Source organism: Ochotona curzoniae, unplaced genomic scaffold (genome assembly GCF_017591425.1).
Source record: "Ochotona curzoniae isolate NIBS_2020 unplaced genomic scaffold, NIBS_Ocur_1.0 patch72, whole genome shotgun sequence".
Taxonomy (NCBI): Eukaryota; Metazoa; Chordata; class Mammalia; order Lagomorpha; family Ochotonidae; genus Ochotona; species Ochotona curzoniae.
Window position 1 is genome coordinate 236,545 of NW_024467053.1, and position 23,908 is coordinate 260,452.

Here is a 23,908-nt window from a genome sequence, read left to right on the forward strand (position 1 = left end):
GGGATGCAGAGTCCCTTGTCAACTATGAAGCTTAATTAGCACAGCTTACCTTTCTGTCACATTTTAACTCTTTCAGGGGTTGTACCCTGAAAAGTGCCCTGCTTCTGTCATAGATGTTAGCTCCTAATGTGATTTTTAAAATCCACACAATATGAGTTGAAATAGGCTAAGTGCTTTCACAACCTAAAAAACCAATAAGTAATTTTTAAAAAGTTACTATGTGAGGTAATGGATGTATTTATTAATTTGAATGCAGTGATTATTTTTGAGTACTTACATATATCCAGTCATCAAGTTCTATGCCTTAAAAATAAAAATAAGACTTTGAAAAGTATGTCTATATAATCTAAAAAGAATTTTATTAAGATTTATTTGTTTTTATTGGAAAGGTAGATTTACAGAGGGAAGCAGAGACAGAGAGAGATCTCCATGGCTGCAACAGCCAGAGCTGAGCCAATCTGAAGCAAGGAGTTTCTTCTGGGTCTCCCATGTGGGAACAGGGTCCCAAGGCTCTGGACCATCTTCCACTGCTTTTCCAGGTCATAAGCAGGGAGCTGGATGGGAAGTGGAGCAGCTGGGACATGAACCAGCACTCACATGGGATGCCAGTGCTTGCAGGTAGAGGATTAGCCAGTTGAGCCATCATGCCAGCCACTAAATTTTTATTTTTTAAAGATTTATTTGGAAGGCAAAGTTAGAGGCAGAGAGAAAGATTTTTCGACCACTGGTTCACTCCCTAAGTGATCACAACAGCCAGCACTGGTCCAGGCTAGAGCTAGGATCCAGCAGCTGCTTCTTGGTCTCCTACATGGGAACAGGGGTCCAAGTACTTGGGCCATTTTCTTGTGCTTTCAAACTGCTTGCTGCTAATGGTATAAGAAAGTGGAGTAACTACACTGTAGGCCATGTTACAGGTTGCAGCTTAACCTGTTTTTGTATCCATCAGTTAAATTTAAGCTTAGGTGCTGTGTTGTGGACAACATCCAGAGCAACCCATAACAGCAAATGGTGTGAACCAAAGCCACCTTGTCCAACTGGAATTATGGTGGGAAGAAATGGAGTCTCTCCCTCTTCTGTCAGTGTAGAATCTGATACATTTGAGTCATAAAAGAGTACATACAAATGGCCACAAGGAAACTGTTTTCATGCCAACCATGTGGCACCAACGCCAGAATCCGCTGAGAACTGGTTCTAGTCCTGGCTTCTCCATTTCAGTCCCTGCTGCTTGCTGATGCAGCTGGGTAAACAGCAGAAGATGGCCCAAGTGCTTGGGTCCCTGGCCTTACATGGGAGGCCAAGATGGAGTTCTAGGCTCCTGGCTTCAGCCCAGTCTAACCCTGACCATTGTGGCCATTTGGGGTATGAACCAACAGAACAGACAGAAGATCTCTCTGTAACTCTGCCTTTCAAATAAATAAATAAATCTGAAAACAAAGAAAACTTCTTTGGTTAATTTTTATAGAAACCGAGGTGGTATCCCCATTTGGACGCAGAATTCAGTTCTGTAATACTTAGATCCTGGTTCATTGCCTTCAAGGTCATTGTTCTTTTAGGAATTCAGGAATGGGCTTTCTAAGAGCCTTCTATCCTTGGTGTGGGCTATTTGTTTTTACTTGTTTATCAAGTCATAAGGGTCTCAGGAGATGAGCATCATACACCTGCCCCAGGCCAGACTGTGTGAGTCATTCCCTAAGGAATTCTTGATTCCTGCTGCACTTTCCTGGGAGAAGAAAGGATTTGTGAGGCACAGTGGCTGCATATAATTAGCTTGGGAAGTGTCCGTTAGTTAGTCTCTAACCTAACACCTTTCTCATCTGGTGTTACTCAGAAAAAATAACAGGAGTGAAGGGTTCAGAGCACTTCTTCTTGGGCGCTCGTTGGGAGGGTTTTGCCCTATTGCTTTTTCCTGACAGCTGGAGTCAAGTCAGTGTCAGCGTTTGGTGTGGGGGGTCAGAAAGGATCAGCCCACTTTCCCTTGTGTGTGTTTGAGACACAAAAGGCACCCAAGGTGGACTCACTCCAAGGTCAGCTTACTCTGGGGTCACCAGGACAGGAACAAAAGGGTTTCTGGTACTTTGTAGATAGATTTCTATTCCTGCGGCTGTGGCAATTGGTTTATTTATTTTTTTTAATTTATCAGATTGTAATGCAAAGTTACAGAAAGAGAGAGAAAAGGTGGGAGAGTGAGAAAGAGAGAAAGATCTTCATCTGTTAGTTCACTCCCTAGATGGTCGCAATGATTGAGGCTAGACCAGGCAGAAGCTAGGAGCCAGAAGCTTCTTTCTGGTCTCCTGCGTAGGCGCAAGGAACCAAGGACTTGGACCACCTTCTGCTGCTTTCCCAGGCACTTTAGCAGGGAGCTGGGTGGGAAAGTAGAGCATCCAAAACTTCAGTAACCACCCAAATGGGGTGCTGGCCTTGCACAATGTCAGCCTCTATGGAAATGATTTGAAACTTAATCTTGACTTTTTTTTTTCCTTTAGGTACACTTTGATCAGTTTAAAGAGGCGTTAATTCTGATCTTGTCTAGAACTTTATCGAATGAAGAGCACTTTCAAGAACCAGGTAAGGGCTTCTCCCTTTCTCCCCTGTCCGCATTCTCTAAGGTCGATCAGGGAAAAATGTGGGGCCCTGGCAGCATGTGAGGCAAGGATTTGGGGCATCTGCCTTTTGCAGGCTGAGCAGTTATTTTCAGTGACTTCTCCCTCAATATTATTGGAAAAGCCATGCAGCTGTCAGACTCTAAAATGGGACTTCTTGACGTTAGCAGTGCATTACGGGAAAAATATTGGGTCGTCCTGGGTGCTCTTGTCAGCATGAACCATGGAGCTGGTGGCTGCCTTCATCCCCGTTTCCTGTGCATGTTGCAGGAGAGGGGGTGAGGAAATCTCCCCTGGTGGAAGAGAAATTCACCAGCAGTGAATTTGATTTGGTCCTGATGATTGGCCTAACGCATTGCTGTGAATATTCCCCCACGACATTGTAATTGCATATTTGCCTCCCCTCTCAGGTGGTGGTTCTTGGGGGACTATATTGTTCAGTTTTGTATCTCCAGGGTCGCCAAGAGGGCTGAGAATTCCAAGAGTTCAGTAAATTTTGGCAAATAAAAGACCAACTGCTGCATTTCTCTTTTTAAAAAACACCAATTAGAAAATGCATTTTTTACTCCGTGTATCTCTAAAAAAGAAAAGTTGATGACAGTTCCAGTGTGAAATGCCATCAGGGTAAAAAATATTCTAATTTCACAGTGTTCAAATCTGTGTGTGTGTGTGTCTTAGAATCAGTGAAACGTGACAGATATCTAAGGGGAAGTTGAGACAGAGCAGAAATGTGTATTATAGTGTAGTCTGGCTTCATTAACTCAGTGCCTGTTTTGGGCTAGGGCTAGTTTAACTACAAATGGACAGGGGAATTTTGTTTGATGAAATTTTGTATCTGTGTTATGATAGTAGTAAGATGATCGTGTGAGTTGTTCTCATAGAAGTATGTGCCAAAATGAAATGTATTCTGTGTGAATTATTCCTTAATAAGCCAAATGGTAAAGGAGAAAATTTAAGGAGAAAAAGCTCAATCTAACACTGAGGAGAATCATCACCATTTTCTCACTACAGTCATCCACTGTGACCTTTAGATGTAGTGCAGATGGGAACTCATGTCTTAACCTCACTGGTGGCTTAATGCTTCATCTACCTTCCGGAATGTTCCAGACTCGTCACGTGCACGAGCATCTTCTTTTCAGTAATGTTTGGGTTTTGGATTATGTGTTTCACATTTTGCTAATGGTAGCTAATTCTTGGAGGTTTATTGTCAATGCTTGGGCTTGCCAGAACTCTCTGGAAGCCCCCAGAGGACCTAGAGGCAGGATATTATCTGCTTGAGATTTTCCCAACTAACAGTAGAATTTCTGGAGGTGACCCATTGCCAGAACATGGACTTCTGTTCCCTGTGGGATCACCCGTTATGTTAGTATTTGTATTTTTCTAAGTTTGTCCATCATCTCTAACAATGACGTGAGATTCAGGGACTTCGAACAGAGCTATGGGAACCTCACCACTGCCATGCCTTTTGTTTCAAGTAAACAGGTCGTAGAACAGTAACTCCAGAAACAATTGGAGAAAATAGAATTAAACAATAAGTTCACTTTGGCACAAAGCATATTGAAACGCTTGCATAGCTTTTTCATAATGTGATTTCTCATGAACTCTTTACATTCATACATGGATTCCAAGATATTTTGCAAAAAATAAGCATTTTTTAATAAATATCTTTTAATTCCACTCTTCGCACACCCCTTGAAGCACCCTTGCCTGTACAGAAATCCCTGTCCTGATAATAGACTTTTTATGTGGTGTTGAAATGGATAGCCCTTCTACAAGTCTAACTGGTTCTTTGGTTGGTTACCATTTTGTTAAAACTTGTGCTGTCTCCTGCCAGAAAGTTGGCCTAATAGACACCCAGATTTGTGGTAATCACCAGTGTGAAAGATGCCCCTTAGAGTTGTGTGGTGCTGGGAGCTAGGAAGCAGAGTGATAGGTTGGACATGATGGTAGCCGGGTCTGGATGATACATGCACGTCCCTGCTGTACAGCCTGGATGGCTGTTTGGTCAACATTCTAGGATGTCACCCAGGAGGAACTCTGAGTTTTCTCCTTTGTGTAGATTGCAAAAGAGAGTCTGCCTCAGCGCTGCCTTGAGTTAGTGCAGTGCAGCAGCAGATAACCAACACGGGCAGTGCCGCATGCCATGTTTGTGGCTTCCGTGATGTTTGTCCTGTTAGGATGATATCTAAGGTGGATTCTGCATGCTAAATGTTTCATCTCCTAAAAGCCATGAGTCAGCTCTTCCTCCCACATTCCCTGCCTGGTTCCTTGTGTCTCTACTTGATTGGATTGTCCCTGGTTCCTCCAGCTGTCCGTGGGGGCTTATATGCTCCTTGGCACTCAAGCGTTCTTTCACCCATTCAGAGACATGGTCCCTTCTCTTCGCTTCCACTAATGGGGCTAGCGGGGAAGAGGCAGAGGCAGGACTTGAATGTGGTGGATTTCAGAGGCCACCTGCAGTCCCTTCTCCCTGAAATCCTAGGCATTTTAGGATGGGAGCTCAGCCATTTTGTCAGTGAGCTCTTTGGGACCCAAAGAGAGACAGAGCTGCACTGAAGGTTTAAGGAATGGCAGTGGAGTGGGAGGCCTTACCTGTGTCACTCAGGTGGCTTCCCTGGAAAGATGTTAACCTTGAAGTGGCTGAGGAGGCCTGAGTCCGTGTGGCCTGGCCTAGAGAGGCAGCAAGAATAGTAGGAAAAATTTGCACCTGATCATTAAGGATGAGGGTACCTGGGTCATTCATACTAGTCTGCTGCTTGAAATGTAAGTTTTTACCATAAAAGGTGAGGTCTGTGCTTTTGCTGTTTTTCCTTTTGGAAGCAGTAGCCTTGGAAGGAAAAGATTCAAATAGAGAAAGAGACTGGAAAAATAAAAAGGTTATGAGATACCACCTTGGTAACCAGGGCTGTCGGGAACTAGTATTCTCCTGTACCTAGGAGTTTCTAAGCAGTTGTGTGCATGCATGCATATATTCAAAAGCAAAACTACAGAGAAAGGGGAGCAGAGAGAGGAGAGCGAGATCTCCCATCTATTGGTTCACTCCCTGAAGGGACCCAGTAGCCAGGGCTGGGGCATGCCAAAGCCTTATGCCTGGAACTCCATCCTGGTGTCCCCCATGGGTGACAGTGGTCCAAGTACATGGGGCATCTTTCACTTCCTTCCCAGCTGCACTAGCAGGGGGCTAGATTGACGGCAGAACTGGTACTTCCCTGTGGGATACCAATGCTGCAAGGCGGTGTAATGTGCTGTGTTACACACTGGCCCATAAGATTTAAGTTGGACAGATGCTGTCCTGGACTGTAATGTGGAAAGTCAGTCTAATGGGACAGACAGGGCCTTGTGCTGGCAGCTCGGAAATGCTGCTTCTGCCTGTATACTGGGGGAGACTTTGTATGTCACAACCTTTGAGGTCATGGTCACCTCACATGTAAAAGTGGTTGTGCTAACAGCTGAATGACGTCTGGAACAGGCCTGGGGAACCTTTTCTCTGCCAAGGGCCATTGGCAGGCCATATGCAATTATCAGCTTGAAAGTTAGCCTGCTACAGATTTCTGGAGTTTCGAGTCCCCACTGTGGTGGCTGTGGCAGGGCCGGGCTGGCATGTCACCCCTGGACTCTGAGCCATGAAGGAAGCCCCTTTGTGTTTTTGTAAGCTCTTACCCACTAGAAATTGGTGCCTCAAAAGTTGTTCTTCCTATTGACAAATACCCAGTATTTTGCCTGCTTTAGTATACTTCTGAGAAGCAGCTGTGTGTGAAGAGGAGCAGAGGTAAGATGAGCCATAATATCCGCAGGCTTGGGTCCCATTGTGTTTCTGCTTCTCTCAGCCATACTTTCTTAATCTTAAAACTGCAGACTAGATTTGTTTCAGTGTCTTTTTAATAGTCATATTTTGTTTTTAATTTTCTGAGCTTTAAATTTATTGCTTAAAAAGCAGTAACAACAACTAAACATGATTAAAAAAAAAAACACTGAGATTCAGATATGGCCAAATAAAAACTAGAGACATTGGACATCCTTTGAAAATTCCAAACTGGTTAACATTGCCAGTGGCGTAACCCTCTTATCTATGTGTACAATTTAATTTCTAAATTATTTTTCCTGAAGAAGGCATCAAGTTAACTATTAGCTTTTTATTCAATTCGAGATGGACTATGGCTTAAAGGATTTGCAATTGCAAGATGGAAATGCAAGTGAGTACTTGCAGCAGCAACGTGTGGGCTGGGCCTATCTCCTGCGGCTCTCTTTTCTTTGATGCTTCTGGCATTAGATTTCTGTTCTGCAGCTGAGGTTAGTGGAATGCAAAAAACATTTTCTTTCCCTAGTGTGGCCCATTAAAAATGTCTTTCCTTTGTTTATTGATGGAGAAAAAAAACCTCAGATTTGGAAAGACCAATTCATTGGGAAAACAGAACTTTAGCCATTGTTTTGGTTTAAATGATCTTTTTAATAGCAGACTTCCCTAATTCTCGGAAGTGAACATCATTATTTTTCTTAGAGTTGGAAGAAGTAAAAAAATGATTTACAGACATGTTTATATCCACTCAGGAAAGCTGCACCGATGCACAACCTGGGGCTGAGTGTGGGACCCTGGTGGCCAGTGTCTCCAGTTTACCTTGTAACTCCATCCAGGACCTTGGGCCAGGCTCTGAACCCTGCCTGCGGCCTCTGGTTTTCAGAGGAGTCACAGATACCTCAAGAGACTTCTGTTGTCCTTTGGTTAAGAATCTGTTCCCTTGGTGTTGGTGAGATGCTAATAGTGAGGACTAGTTTTCTCCAGAAGTTGAATAACAGAGAGACTACCACCACTACCACTAGTAATGAAAGTGGTGTGTTAGAGGTGTGTTTGTAAGGAAACTGAAAACATCCTTACCCGTTGAGATTATATGGAATGACAGAACCAATTATGGGTAGACACAAGTGTGTGTAGTCATTTGAAACAGTAACACACTCTCTCTATACATATGTATATATATCTCTATATGTGTTTGTGTATATATAATAGTCACAAGCTTTGAAATCTATGCATATGAGAATTTTGAGCAATTCATGAAACATGCATGTCATGAGAAACTTGAACATCAATTGCATAAGTTTTTTGCAAAAATAAGCTTATCTTTTCATTCTATTTGTTTTTGTATTGTTGAAAGTCTCCTCTATAAGAGGAAAAAAGCTGACAGTGGGTTAATAGGCAAACCGAACATATCTGTACAGTCAGTCTCATGAGAGCTATTGTGCTAAAGAACACTTGTGATAATTTTACAAAGGACAAAAAGGCAATCTTATAAATGTACAAGATGTATGCTTTTTGAAGTTATATAAATGGGGAGCATTTTGATAAGACATCAGTTCATCAGGGCATTGTGTCTACATTTTATTTAATCTCCCGAGGGTAGATAAGAAGGTTTGCCAACAGGAGACATGAGGATTATTGTTTACAATAGTGGAGCTTAGAGAATTGGTGTATCCATTGACGTAGGGAAGGGAAACTAACAACAGAAAATTGGGGCAAGCATGCAAATAAGATCAGGACAGCTCTAGTTTCTTAGATGACAGACTAGATAATGTCATTATGCATCTGCCACCTACCATGTCTATAAAAAATGAGGTTGAGGAAATTGCTGTGAGATAGAGAGAGCCATGATGCTTTCTTGCCTGTGCCCCTAGTTGCCCACCTCTTCCTGGCCTTGGCGGCTTTCGGTAGCCATTGGCTCCACAAAAGTTTATGTAGAAGAACAAGAGTGTGGTCAGAACACCCAGGACTGGAGCTACTAGATGGGGTGGTAACTTTGAGTCATGGTGTGCCTACTGACTTAATTTCCTCCAGATGAGAAACTAAGCCTTTGTGAAGCTAAGTATGCCAAACCTGAACTGAGAGCCTAGCTCCAGGGCCATTGGATTCCAAGTTTCACACTGTAAAAGTCCTTGCTTCCTTGCAAGGCTAGCTGGGTAGATAATTCCAACACCTAACATACTTTGGAAGAATATATCCATGATCATTCAGTTGGGACCTGAGACACTAAGAGTTAGGCTAAATGTGTGTGAGAAAAAAAAAAGTCTGGAAGTTGTGCCAAGAAAGGTGTTTTGGGGTTGGATCTTGAGCAATGCGTGCAGGACTCCGAGAAGGCAAAGCGAATGGCAGGTGGGGTCCGCAAGTCTCAAGTGTCTTGGTCTCCCTTCCTTCCCCTCTTTGAGATGTCGCCTTCCACACCTCTTGGTTCTTTTTGTGCCATACCTTACCTTACTCACTTCTCCTCCCAGGTCTCTTCCCCAGCCTCTTGGTCTTCCTTCCCTGACCCATCCTTCTCACTGCCAAGTCCTTGTCTTTCCTGTCTTTCTCCATCTCAGTCTGTCTCCAAGTCTCTCCTTTGGCCTTAGTCTCTCACTTGATTGTTTTCTTGCCATTTGGCTTACTTAGATTCAGACACGAATCCATGCTTTCATCATCTTAATGCCTGCTTCATAGCATGTTCAGAGCAGGTGCTGCAGCAAGGGCATGTGGTCTGTTGGGGCTGCTTATTGGTTCCACAGTGTTCTTCTCCCAAGAAGGATGCTCAGGGTGCATATCCTGAGGTTTGCATGGACTTCTTCTTTCTTGACCTCTTCTTATTGCAAGTGGATTTCAGGATTGTCTCATTGGCTTGGCAGTAGGGCAGTCGATGGGCCCCTTGCTGGCATTGTCCCTGTTTTTTGGTCCTTTGGAACAGGGTTGTCTCTGGTAGGAGCTCCATCAGCTCACTGGGAAAGCACAGTTCTACAGGGACAAGTCCACCAGAAAGTTCTACAGGGAGCAGGACCAGAAAGGTTTGATTTGTAAAATCTTGTCTCTCAACAGGTATGAGGGAACTTGGGAAAGTTGAATTAGAAGAGATTTGTTTTGATACAAACATCTTTTAAATCTGGCCATGGCTTTTAGATAATGCACATTTTCCATGAACTTTTTGAAGACCTCCCTAGAATGTAACATTTTGCCCCTGGCAAGTGTTAATAAATGTGAGTGAAATCAGCCTGTCCTAGGGTTGGACCTGTGACACAGCAGCTCAGTACCTGCTTGGGAAGTAAGTTGGGAATCTGGTTCAACTCCTGGATACTCCATTTCCCATTCAGCTTTCTACTACTGTGGGAGGCAGCTCAAGTGTTTGGGTCCTTGCCACCCACCTGGGATACCCAGATGGAGTTTCTGGCTTCAGCCTGGCCCAGCCCTAGCTGTTGTAGGCATGTGGGGAGTTAACCAATGGGTAGCAGATCTGTCTCTCTTTAAAATAAAACGAAAATAAATACATTTTTAAAAAAGATTTATTTTTATTATTTTTTTATTGGAAAGGCGGATATACAGAGAGGAGAGACAGAGAGGAAGATCTTCTATCCGATGATTCACTCCCCAAGTGAGCGCAACGGGCCGATGCTATGCCAATCCGAAGCCAGGAGCCTCTTCTGGGCCTCCGAAGCGGGTGCAGGGTCCCAAAGCTTTGGGCCGTCCTCAACTGCTTTCCTGGGCCACAGGCAGGGAGCTGGAAGGGAAGCGGGGCTGCCGGGATAGAACCGGCGTCCATATGGGATCCTGGGTGTGCAAGGCGAGGACCTTAACCACTGCGCCACCGCGCTGGGCCCAATACATTTTTTTAAAAGTGAAATCTGCCTTGCTCTGGAAGGCATCCTTGAAAATACACTGCCCCTGTGTGTGCTGGGGGTATTTCTTCACTCCACATCCTGTGTTTGCATTTTTGCAAAGGAAGCAGTTGATGGAATAAAGATGTTGAAGCTATTGAACAACTATTTCGATTTCGGTAGGTCCTCATTGCCCAGGCTTTGCTGGCCATGTGTTGGGTTTGATTGAACTAAATGTGTCACATGACCATCTGCATCATATACTGACTGTGAGCAATTTCTAGAATAAAACACATGCTGTGCTGCTTGGTCTAGCAACAGGGTAGCTGTGTGTCCACTGTCCACACTGCTACTGGCAGGGAAGTGGGAGAGGAGCGAGACGGCTGGGAACGGGCCATTTCCCCTGCCTCTCCGTCTACTCACGGTTCTCATGCTCCTTGATGAGTCTTTCAGTCTTTGCTTGTAAGTGAAACACTTCTGGTTCAAAGTCATTCATGTGCACAGTAAGCAGTTCATCCTGATTTGTTAGGTGAATATTGTCACAGCTCTTCAGTTTTTCTTCTTGAGACAGATGAGAAGTAAAGAATGTGGTATCTTTAGGGCCAGTGTTGAGGCACTGTGGGTTAAGGTTAAGCTATCCCTAGAAGTGTTGGTATCCCATATGAAAGTTTAAGTTTGAGTCCTGGCTGCTCTGTTTCTGACCCAGCTCCCAGCTAGTGTGTCTGGGAAAGTAGTAGAAGATTGCCCAAGCGTTAAGGTCCCTGATATAGTTCAGGAAAGAGAACCAAGTTAGGAAACCAAAAAAAAAAAAAAAAAGTATGTCACATCTTAGGCACTTTCATTAAGCATTAAGCTTTGCCCAGAACTGCAGCTTTGCAGCTCTGCCGTTGGGAGTAGCAGGCACCGGGTTAGCCGTGCTTTAAGGCAATGCCCTTCTGCTTGGTGCACTGTTACCATGACTGCTAATGCCCTGGGTGAACCCCATCAGGAGAAGTTCCATGTGTTTTAAACCTCCATGGCAGTAGCTGCTCCCATGACTGTTCTCTCTACACCTCCCTGCCACTTCTGTCATCACCCGAGACCCACAAGGTTGTAGCTCTAAATAAGAGACTGTGTGTGTGGGTGGGGGGTGTCATCCTAAGAGGCATCTATTTCAGGTGGAGTGGTGAGCAGCATCCTTTGTTGGTCCTATTGATGGTTTGGGAAACTCGATGAGGAAGCCTGGATAACCCATTTTTCCATTGTGTGTGCTAATAGCTTTATTGATGGAGCAGTTTAAAGTTTTCTGTAGAAAGTGACAAACATGAAGGTAGTTTAAAACACTTGTGGAAAATTTGATTTCAAGCATCAGTTTATCAAGATAGGCATTTCACCCAGCCTTTAAGTTGCTGGTGAGAATGCCTGAGTCCCCTGCTGGAATCCTTGAGTTCTTGTTTCAACTCCAGCTCCTAACTTCAGGGTTCTACTAACGCAGACCTTGGAAAGCACTGGTGAGGGCCCAAGTGGGGAGGTCCGTTCTGCCCACATGGGAGACCGGGTTGAGCTCCTGGCTCCTAGCTTTGGTAGCAGCCAGGGAACATTGTGTGCATTTGGAAAGTGAAACCAATGGATGGTTCTCTCTCTCTCACAGAAATAACTTTATTTTGGTTCAGAAAATGTTTGAAATCCATGCCCAGTTTGTTCCCAATATCCACTCTTCATCAATTTTGAAGACCTCTCATACATAGGTTCTGTGGAAGGTTAAAATTTGGTCAAAATCCATTATGATAAAATAATACCAGATAATTAAGTTAAAATGCTTGACATTCCCAACAAAGCAACATTCAGCAAGTCAGTACATAAGTCAAGTCTTGACAGTGTTCATGTCCTAGATGACCTCCCATTGCTTCCCAAGCACACTGGTGTCTACGCCCTGTGGGGTGTGAGTAGAAAACCCCTTGGAAGCCATGTTGTGCACAGACAGGCGCATCAGGGCTGAGATCACTGTGATTTTTTTTTCCCGCATGATATGGTTTTGTAGGTATAGGAGTTCCTCCCATCCTTCTCTCCCTATTTTCTCCTCCCTTCATTTCTCCCCAAGTTATCATAGTAGTGTAGTCCCTTAGTACCAGTTACAAGTTTAACTTTCTTCTATTTAAATGTGTCATGGCATGGTAGGTATAGGCAAAGGTAGAAAATCTAGTATCATACTCTGAAGATATATTTACCAATTTCTTTGTGAGTCCTCCCCTTCTTTGGGAGTAGAGAGATACACTGCAGCCTGTCTTTGCTTCCCAATCTGTTGGTCTCCATTACACAGTTCATCTATGAGAATATACATGCATACTTGATTACCTATATCTATCTTGTACTTTGCATAGAGGCTGTCATATCAGAGAGAAAATATATTTGTCCCTTTGGAAACTGGCTTACTTAGCTAACCATAATGGTCTCTAGTTGGGACCATTTTGTTGCAGGTGATAGGATTCCATTCTTTTTTGTTGGCTGTGTAGTATTCCATTGAAGTGCTATACCACATTTCTTTCATCCATTCATATGTTGATCAGCATCGGGGTTGTTTCCTTATCTTTGCTGTTGTGAATTGTGCCACTATACCTATAGGGCTGCAGGTCACTCTACTCTCTTGCACGCAGATTTCATTTCATTTGGATATATTCCCAGGAGTGGGATAGCTGGGTCATATGGTAGATGAATTCTCAGTTGTCTGAGCACTCTTGATACTGATTTCCATAGTAGCTGCACTGGTCCACGCTCCTCCCCACAGAGGATTAATGAACCTTTTTCTGGCATGGCAGCTTTTCTGAGAGAGAAGCGCTTTCTCTTGCTCCTTTCCCCTCGTGCCCATTCCGCAGCCAGAGTGCCTGTGTTAGCGAGGGAATGCCCAGGCTCCATCTCCTGAAGGTTTGTTTCCTTGTGGTCCTCTCCAAGCCCCTGAAGTCACTAATGGTGTATCTTGTTGAGAATCCAGTATGTGATCCAGTAAGGCTGATTTTATTTGCCTCTTACCTGGCCAGCATCATTGGGTGTCAGCTGCCAGCAAGGAGCGTGGGGGGCTGGGCCGCTCCTGAGCACCTGCAAGCTGACACACTCACTCCTGATAAGAGGTACCACGCCTGCATGCATGTGGATTTCAGTAGAGAATGTATATGCTTCAGTGTCTCCCGGCAGGGACTCTCTTGACCTCATCAAATGACTTGGTTGTGGCTTTTTCAAAAGCTGGATATAAATATCGCGAGCAGTGAGAGTGCCTACATAAATACTTCCCTCTGAGCCCGGCTGAACATTTTCAGAGTGCTGCTGGCCACATTTGTGAATGTTTGGAATCTGAGCTTGTCCTAGGAGCAGGGCATGGGGGAGGGGGCTGGTCAGGCAGGATCACGTATCCTCCCTGGAAAGCCCCAGCATGACGTCAGTGGAGATTCAAGGCAAGTCTTCTCCTTGAAGCTTTTGTCTCATCGGTCACCATCACTTTGTGGTGTGCACAGGACTCAGCTCAAAACCTGTGTGTCTGAGTGTAGACACCTCTGCCATGTTCCCACAGAGTGCACATGGTCTGTGAGGATAAGGCAGCAGCCAGCACAGCACTGTGGTTTATGCATTTTAATGGAATGTTTTAATTTGTTATTGGGCAAGGTGCTAAAACAAAACAAATTCGTATCTAAAATGGCATTTGAATGGAGTGAAGTATTTATTCTACTGCTTTAAAGCTGTTGGTTGTAGTGAAGGGTTAGCCTGTGACTGTGGAGCTGGGGTGCTGGTGGCAGTGGTGGTGAAGGTGGCGGTGAATGTTGAACCTGAGATGTGTTACATCGTCAGAATGCTGACGTCCCTCTTGAAGGTCAAGAGATGCTCTCCCACATGCGCATTCCTTGTTCTTTCGGACAGCGCCAAAGCCCGTGAAGGAAAACATCACAGCACGCCATTTTTAATTCATGTGGTTTCACCCTGGTAGTGTTCCGGCCCGGCTCTTAATTTTATGTTGCTCACCGATTACAGTTTGCTACATCAGGTCCCTTGCTCAGTCAGCCCGTTTATCTGGTAGATCGGAGTGGAAGGCCTGGTGAAGGATGGAGGGCAGACACTGACTGCACCGTGGATTTGGTGCCATTTTTAGTACCATTTGCCAAGGATTCCTCTGATGTTTCTGTCTGTTCATTTGATCTCTGACTCTCCCCCGTCCCCTGCCTTTCTGCAAAATGCCAGCATCGTTAACAGAAGAACTGGTACAGCTCCTTGCCTTTGTCTGATCCTAACCCTGAGCAGTCCCATCACTTACTGCCGTGGTGGCACATCTCCCACTATAGGCGGATCCCCTCTCAGGGAACTATAAATCACCTCAGATCAGAAGTTGTGCTCTGCATGTGACGTGCTGGCTCATATCTGCCCATGCCCCCCCACCCCACCCCCACCAAGTGGCCAGGGGTGGCGGTTTATTTTGAGGCTGCTATAAGAGGCTGTGTGCGCCAGCTGTGTGTGTCAGCTCTGGCTGAGACCCGCATGGCATGTGGCCTCAACTCTTGTCTCCTTGTACAGAGTGCTCACTAGAAGCGCAACCCAAGTACGTTCGAGGGGGCAAGCGCTATGGACGCAGGTCCTTGCCTGAGCTTCAGGAGTCCGTGGAGGAGTTTGCAGAGGTGACAGTGATTGAGCCGCTGAGAGAAGAAGCCCAGCCTACGCTCCTGCCCACTGATGAAGATGACCGGAGTGAGGTAAGCAGCTGAGGGGCCCATGCACCTGCCTGGTTCACGGGGCTCTGGCTGGCACAGGATTGGCCCACTCACAAGCCACTGGCTGACCACGTTACTTGCCTCTTGAATATATTGGACTTTTCTTTGTCATTGGAATGAGTTCACCTTGCAGCTTTTGGCAAGGTGGCCCCTTAGGTCATGCTTTATAGAAATCCATGGAAAAGTCAGCAGTTTATAAGTATTCTCTGTGGTCTACTGTGCTCCTAGTTCTTGCCAGCATGCCTCGCTTCCATATCTGGAGCTGTGTGTTTTAAATGAAAGAAAAAAAATACATATATACATATATTTAAAGATTTATCTATTTTTATTGGAAAGACAGATTTACAGAGAGGAGGAGAGACAGAAAAGTCTTCTATCTTTTCACTCCTCAAGTGGCTATAGTGGCCAGAGCTGTGCTGATTCGAAGCCAGGAACTTCTTTCTGGTCTTCCATGCAGGTGCAGGATCCCAAGGCTTTGGGCCATCCTCGATCTCTTTCTCGGGCTACAAGCAGAGAGCTGGATGGGAAGCAGAGCAGCTGGGACACAAACTGGCCCCATATAGGATCCCAGCACTTGAAAGATGAGGATTTAGCTACTGAGCCATCACAATGGGCCTGAAAGAATGTATGTTTTTTAAAGCCCACTCCTCCCCTTTCTCCAGCTCTCATGATGTGCAAGGAGGCATGTCGCATTCTGAGCTCTTGGGTGTCCTCTTTAGCAGCAAGACTTACAACTCTTACAATTGGTTTCTGCCTCAGGATCCAAGCAGGGGCACTTGGACAGTGCTCAGGCACTGTTCCTGGTGTGTGCCCTGTCCTGTAGCACTGCTTGTTGTCTTGCGTACAGAGACCCGTCTGCCATTCCCAGCTCCCTCCTTGTCGTTCTGTACGCTGCCATCATCCAATCCGTAGGGCAGCAGCAGCGTTTCTTCAGGCCTTCTTGATGGCTCATTTACCAGCATCCCATTTATAGAATATGATTGAAGACACCATGCTGAGCAAGCTCTAAATATTTCTTGCAAATCCCAGCTCAGATGGGGGCTGCAGATATTTCAGTTGTGAATATCAAGTAGCAAAGAGCAAGGCTCTCTGAAAGTAGTCTGTAGGCTGCCTCCTGTGTGTGTGCGTGTGAATGATTGTGCTTGCGTTGCTGCCATTCATGTTCAGCTTACTGAAGTCCACAGGAAGTCTGCTCACCATATTATCCCCAGTATCTTGTATCCTCAGCCTTCCAAAACACCCACAAAACCCAAAGTCACAAGCAGTAGCCCGAGTATTGAGTAGCAATGAAAACTGCCGATAAGTCCTAACCTTGGCAAGGTGTGACCCATCTGATCAGAAATTTGCATCATTTAAAAACAAACAAAAAAATAAGGCTAGTCCTCAATACCAGAAATGAGGAGCATTGGTAGAAATGTGAGTGAGAAGGGAGAGAGGAGGCACAGAAGTGGAGGAGTAAGAGTAGTGTGGATGAAAACTGCAAACAATGCTGCAGGGAAGGGGAAGGCCAGTGCTGCCTGCAGTGTCACAGCACCAGGGCGCTGGGTCTGAGCCAGCAGCTCCTCTGCCCCGCCCCTCCACTCCGAGAGATGGCCGCTCCTCTTTTGCCAAGTCCCTGTTGAAAATTTAGTTGAAGGTTCCCCCACCCCAGCACTACTATGCTCAGAGCAGTCAGCCATCTTTGATTCCAAGGAGGCAGATATATCTACTGCAGTCAGCAGTTTTTTCCTGTGTGTGTTGATGTCAGGAAAGGTCTTGTTGTCTGACATCAATTCTGTTCCTGAGACATGTGAAATGTTCTTAAAGAGACTTGTTGACAAAAAATTGGTTGAAATGTCCCCATACTGGAAGGAGGAAAAGTTTGTAATTTGATAAACACTTTTAAGTCTAATATTTCATTTCCCCCAAATGTTTGTGGAGTACTCAAGGTATTGTTATTTGGTGCTATGAAATCACATGACCACCTGTTTTTGCATATGCTAGTTTCTCTGGGACTATCCAGAAAGTTGATGGGCCGAGCCGGTCTTTGTCAGTAGCGAGGTATTTATTGCTTATACCCTTGTTAGAGCTTATGCACTGTCTGGTTTCATGTATAAATAAAGAGCTGAGGCCCGAGCCTGGGTGCAGTCTCACAGCTGTATCTTAGTGAAAGGGCAGAATCGCTTCACCCGTGACGGGCTCAGCTTCACTCCAGTCCTCCAGGCTCCTGCGATGCAGCCCCTCGATGCTCTGTGCGGGCGCCCTTGTATGCACCTCTCTGTGGCCAGTAAGCACTGCGAATAGAGGCCAACACCAGGCACACGACTTGGGTGGATCTCTGTTCTCAGTGGGGCTTGCCTTGGATGCTTCATCCCAGCCCAGGGCAGAACAGCTGTAGCAGTAAGGGATAGCCTATTTTTTTGTAAGCCATGGCCTATTTGCTTGCCAAAAGTAGACTCAAACGCAAGCTCATCCAGCTGCTTACTTACCTAAAAAGGAAATGTTCTGTAAGCGGAATTGATCCTGTCAATTTGTTAATGTATAGCTAACAAATTAATAATTTCATTTGTGATAATTTTTTTTTGAAAGAGAGAGGCAGAGACAAAAAGAAACAAGCAGAGAGAGGGAGAGGGAGAAGAAGAGAGAAGGAGGGAAGGAAAGATGAGACAGGGAGAGAGCATTCCCATCTGCAGATCAGTCCTCAAACGCCTGCACCAGCCAGCGCTTGGCTGAAGCTAGGGCCAGGAACAATCCACATCTCCCACAGGGTGGCAGGGACCGATCAAGTGAGTCCTCACTCCTACCTCCCAGGGCCTGCGTTCAGCAAGGAGCTGGAGTCGGGAATTAAGTCCAAATGTTCTCTGTGGAGCACAGGCGTCTTAACTTCTAGGCCTAATGGCTGCCCGGCTAACACATTTTAATAATCCTATCAGTAGTTAAGAAGATAGATCTCAACTTCGTGCAACCAGTGCACAAGTTACTTTCTCTGATGTGTATAGTCTGCTGGTACACCACCACTTTTGTCACATACCATCTTGACAAGGTAGACTGCAGGTTTCCTGGTCAGTGGCTAAAATATTAACCTTAGAAATTCAGGGTTGATCAGTTGACCAGAAGCTCACTTGCTAGACCATGTGGACTTGTTCTACAAATTCCTTCTACTGAAGCTGTTTGGACATGTCAGAGGAGACCCAGGGCACCTTCCCATTTGAGGTCCTCTTGGCTCCAGTCTTTAAAGTGTCAGAGTTTTTCCTTGGGCTCTTACTTTGTCTTACTTTGTCTCACAGTCACCAGGTCCTGTGTGGCATTGGATCCTCCCCAACCCCGATAATGCATAGGAGTTCTTGGGTGGGTTGCTGGATAGCTTTCTGTGTTTTCTTTATTTCTCAAACTTATTCATATAAAGCCAGCGTGAGGGGCTCGGCGCAATAGCATAGTGGTTAAAGTCCTCTCCTTGAACCCTCTGGCATCCCATATGGATGCCGGTTCTAATCCCGGCAGCCCCGCTTCCCATCCAGCCCCCTGTCTGTGGCCTGGGAATGCAGTAGAGGATGGGCCAAAGCTTTGGGACCCTGTACCCATGTGGGAGACCCGGAAGAGGCTCCTGGCTTCAGATTGGCTCAGCTCCAGCCGTTGCAGCCGTTTGGGAGTGAACCATCAGACGGAAGATCTTCCTTTCTGTCTCTCCTCCTCTCTGTATATCTGCCTTTCCAATAAAAATAAATTAATTAAAAAAATTTTTAAAGTCAGTTAGAGAGCCTGCCTTAGCCATGAGCTCATCTGGTGACAGTTGGTTACGCACTCCTAGGATGCAGTGCCATAGCTGAGAACCCACACCATTGTCATGGTGTGGTGGCAGCCATCTGAGCCACCTTCAGGAATTGCCATTCTATCTCTTCTTCCCCCTACAACTTAGAGCACTGTAGCCCTTTCCTGCTATAAAAGAACACATCAAATCCAGCCACTAAGTTGTCTCCCCTGGCAGGGTCAGTTGGCAGGGCCATGAAGCCACTCTGGAGGTAAAGACCTTGCCCAGTTTTCAGCACTAAATGGTGAGCTTCCGGCTTTCATTTGGGAAGGCAGGAGCAGAGTGAACAGGAGCCCAGCGGACTGCTCCACCCAGCAGCAAGCTGCAACCTGCGCTGCTTGGCCGGCAAGCTCAGGGTGACACTGGAAGGCACGTGGCGGTGTTTTTTTTTTCTTCCTCCAGGAATCACTTTTCACTTGACTCCGTTCAATTGGACATTCTGTTCCAAATTAATCCAAATGCACAATCTTGATTCCAACCTGAGCTGGGATTGACCACAGGGTTTCGGTGACGACTGTTTGTGCCTGAGCTCAGTAAGAACAGAAAGGAGACTTTTAGACTTGAAGAATAAATTCTGGTTTCCTTTCCTGTGTGGGAGCTGCTGAGCTGACCTTGAGTTTTGTGATGCTGTGTCTACGGAGGGTAGAAGAAAGGGAAGAAAAAAAAAAAAAACACCGAATAAATTCTCAATTCTGTTCTCTATTATTCAGACCTGCTAGGAGGGTTGTGTGGTGAACACAATTGGGGCAGGCCGCTGTGCTTTCTGCCCCGGTTGGGAACAGGGACCGCCTTGTTAGCTGGCCTCCTCCATAGGGAATAAATCGGGTCTTGTGAGATCTTGATCAAAAAGCATGGGGGGTTGAACAAGGATTTCTTCAACCGTAGACTACGGTCTTGTAAGCCAAAACCATTGGCATGCACCTTGCAACTTGAGCGAACACCTGAGGGAAAAGTTAAGGATGATTGCTGCCTTCGCCCAAGGATAGACTGGCAAATTCAGCTTTGTGCTGGGACTGTATTGGGGCTGGGGGAAGTAGTTGCTTAAGCACTTAAAAATCCTAAAAACAAAGAACTGATTTTAGTAACCTACAACACTCAAACTTCTTCAGGAAGTGTGAAACACACTTTTCTTCCCCTTCTGTTCGTTATCATATATGCATCACTTGGCAGTTAAAGTTGATGAATAATTCCTGTCTATTATATAGAGTCAATATTGAATTCAGAGCAAAGTTCTTGATAACCGAGAGAAGTCCTGCTGAGACCTTTAAAAAAATACATATTTATTTGCATGTTTGAAAGAGTGAAAAAGAGACAGAGAGGGAGATCTTCCATCCCCTGGGTCATTCCCCAAATGGCCATAATGGCTGGAGCTGAGCTGCTCCAAAGCCAGGAGCTGCTTCTGGTCTCCCATGTGGGTACAGGGGCCCAGCACTAGGCCCACCCTCCACTGCCTTCCCCAGCACATTCTGCTGCACCCTTTGCGGCTGGGATGTTCCTGCTCGCCTGTTCCTACTCCAGTCTTGGATAAGGCAGTCTCCTTCCCAAGGCCCTTTATGCCAGGCAGATGATACCAGGTTATCAGGCTAGATCAGCGGCATTACCATCTTTGCCTTCAGATGTCTTAAGTCTGGTCAGATCCACCTGGCTCTTCCCAGTGCTGAAACGCTCACTCAGCTGGGGAGTGATGACAGTGCCAGGAAAGTGATGGCAGGGAGCCCCTTCAGAGCTGGTTCCATGGCTCTGTCCCAGCACAGCTGTTCCCTGGCCTATGAGGCTTCCTGACCTCAACCCAGAGGGAGGTGTCTTGGAGTCCAGGCCCTGCCCTCATCTCCTTCCAGATACCCAATCTCTGTTCATTTTCTAAATAGAAACTAAAACAGACCAAGAGTGACCAAGGTGATCTTCGCGATGGCAGTCACATTTTCTGACTGTATTTCATATAGAAATTGAATATTCATGATCCCTGAAGCAACTCTGCTGAGTAAGAGGGATTTGTTTCTTCTTTTTTAAAAAAACCATAAAGTCCCGGAAGCCAACACTACTGCAACCTGTGGATGAGATGAGATTTAAGGCTCCAATATAGAAACTCAATTTGGTTTCACTCTAGCTGTAGGGAAGCTGGTTGGCAGTGGAGTCAGGCTCCTCAAGATGCCTGGGCATTTTAAAACCATGCAGTAATTCCTGGTGCTCCCAGCAGACACTTATGGCATTGAATTGCTTTTAAAGATACAGGTACTGATTTGCATTCTAACTCTGGCAGCCCTGCTGTGGCTGGATCAGCTGGTCCATGGGATCAGCAGCAAGAGGCTGGGAGCTGAGCTGTCATCCTGGTCTCACACGTCTGCCTTGTAAGCTGCAGTGTAGGAAACTGTCCTTGCAGAGACCAGCTCCAGCCCTCTCAGCACGCTTCGTCCCCAGGGCCCAGCCCAGAACCCCAGCTTCATAAATGTGAAGGGCTTTGAGTGCACTTGGCCTGAAATGCTGTGTTATTCCAAACCCTGAAGTTAGGATCCATAACCATCCTCTGTACACAGCTCCTCTGGTCCCTCCAGCACTTGCTGTGTGTAGCTAAGTGTGCTGTCCACTTGCAGTACATGCTGAAGTCCAAGTTTGTTGAGAGCTGCATGATATGAAGCTCTTCCCTTCAAAAAGATTTTTTTTAAAAAATCTGCTTCAGGCTGTGAGGTTGCTGAGGTTAGCCCTGGAGCTGGAGCGGCAGCCGGTGCTGGGAGACAGCGGCCCCACATGTTCCCCTGTAATCACTTTAATTAGCCATACACTATGTGGGCACAAAGGTCCTCACTGCAGCAGATGGCTGGTGTGGATGGGAGCTGGACTATTGTGGCCCATGAGCCGCATGGGCCCCTGCAGGCTGCAGTTCCTGGCCCTGGCCCCCTGTGCTAGAAGCTGGGGGCACCAAGAGCCTGGGACCATCTGCTCTGTAGCACTGCTGAGCAGGTGTTGGCAAAGAAAACATTCTTGGACCGTGTGTCGCCTACATAGCCCATGTGTTCGGGACACTCCTGTCCAGCTGTAGCACGACCCTGGAGCCTGCCACAATGGCCAGCATGATACTGACAGGGCCCCTTTGTCTGTCTGAAGGTGTGGTGGCAACTGCCTTCTGCTACAACTGCTTTGACCAGGCAACCTCTGACCCCCCTCTGCCACTGCTGCTGTCCATGGGGCTATAGGGCAGTGCCCTGGTCGTGGTAATAAGGAGACCCAGGGCAACCTTTGCCAGCTGCGGGGCCACTGTGTGCAGGAGGTATAGTCTCAGGGCAAGCCCTGCTTCCAGCTGGACTCACAGTCCGATGCTTTGTCACAATTCCTGAGCTGAGAGCTGCGGCTAAGGGGGCCTCCCAGCTTTTGGGTATGGCTGATGAATAAGCATTATGAGTTTCTGGCATGGTGTGCAGACATGTGTGGAGGTTGTGATGTCAGAGTTGTTCGTTTTCAAGTCTCCCGCGGGCTTGGTCTTATAGCTGACCTGGTTCTATCCTATCCCCCAACCCCTGCTGTTTGTTGCTCTTGCTCTGGTTCTTGTTCCGCAGACCCATCTGGTAGGCAGAGCGCATTTCCCTTTGGTTTTAACAAGCCCCTGGTGCTTGAGTTATATCAGGCACTGTCCTGAGAGCTTTCCAGCCAGGAAGTATGTCCTAACAGTAGGTGTCCGTGTTCTCTGACCCAGGAGGAAACAGAAGCACAGAAAGGTTAAGTAATTCTCTTGAGCTCACACAGCCAGTAAGTGGAGGAGCTAAAATTGGCATCTAGGAGTATAAACCTCTGACCTCATCATTGTTCCAAGGTAATGGCAATCACTGACATTTCCACCACCATCCGGTAGGTAGGGGTAGGTCCCCACCATGCAGGGGACAGTGCCAAAGGCTCACAAAAGGTGGCAGAGCCAGGACACCCCCTGGGCAGCCTCTCTGCCAATCCCTTATCCACCTGTCATCTTGTGTCTCCAGAGACCAAATGACCACACCTCTAACTAGTTAGTGCTGTAGAACCCCCAAACCTGGGCCTACTTAGCCCATTCAGGGGGTGGAGAAAAGTAGGTGTTTGTTGCAGAGCAAGGAGCTGGGAGGTATGGCTTCATTCGCCAGCACCCAGAGGAATCAGAAGTGAGGGTTCTTCTACTTTGACATTGGGGCTGAGAGGTGCGTGTTCAGCGTATGTCCAGGTTCCTGATTGGGCGGTGGTTCCCGTGACCTTCCTTTTTGATTGGTTGGTGCTGTTGTGCTCTTCAGGGAATTTCTGATGGCCAGATGGGCTTCTATTGGTGTCGGGGTTTACATGCAAGTGGCAGTTACTTGCTGACCCAGTCCTGGATTTGTCCAGCCCGGATCCAGAGTTTCTCTACACAAAGCCTCCTACTCACCATGGCCACAGGGTTTTAGCATTTATATAAGATGATTTTTTGAGTCAGCTGATTAAAACCTTGTTTAGCATCTGCTTTTCTCACCTATATCTGTGAAGGCCAGGCATGGAGCCCTTGGTCAAGAGGAAGCTGGTCAGAGTCAGAGAGTGGCTGAAGCCCACGGAAGTGACGGAATGCATTCATACCTGCTTTTTCTCCAGTGAGAGGCTGTGTATGATTTCAAGGGCGATCTTGTCCTGTCGTGCCTGTGCTTCTCTCGAGCATGCTATGGTTTTGGTGGTTCTGTTCCTTCTGGTGCTCTTGACAGTTCAGAGTGGAGAGCACCTGCCAGCTTGCAGGGTGCAGGGCCCTGTTCTGAGTGACACCTCTTCTCTTTGGTGGTGCTCCAGCAGCCGGATGATGTCATCTGCAGTCCTCCTAACCTACCTCCCCTCCCCCTTCCCCAGATTTTTAAATTGGAACCACTGGCTCCAGACAGGCAGAGGGAAAATAAATGAACTGTGAATGAACTACACTTCCCACCCCCATCCCTGAAATTGGAATTTCCTAACAAACATTGAGCTGCCAAGGGGAGGTTTCCCTCCCTTTGATTCAAAGCACAGACCACTAGTGGAGGTGAGAGGGCCAAGGCAGCCTTGGTCAAGTCTGCATGATGAGTGCCATCTCCTGAGGAAGGAAGGCTTTGGAAATGAGAATGTGGCCATCAGCATAGCCTTGTGTCCTGGCAGGTCCTGTGTCTCCTGAAGAATGACCAGGCAAGCGTTGTCCCTGTAAGATTTAGATCATGCCCAGGCCACCCCCACTG

General features: G+C 46.5%; 1 protein-coding gene across 7 annotated transcripts in view; it reads left to right on the plus strand.

The window, feature by feature from the left end:
- LOC121168175 (ninein-like) overlaps positions 1–23,908 on the plus strand; it is a 96,164-nt gene that overhangs the window by 20,767 nt on the left and 51,489 nt on the right. For all 7 annotated transcript variants that reach the window (XM_040998044.1, XM_040998042.1, XM_040998046.1 and 4 more), the window contains exons 3-4: positions 2,484–2,565; positions 14,742–14,917. In XM_040998044.1, the coding sequence (XP_040853978.1) occupies positions 2,484–2,565; positions 14,742–14,917 (258 nt within the window). The remainder of the gene's footprint in view (positions 1–2,483; positions 2,566–14,741; positions 14,918–23,908) is intronic.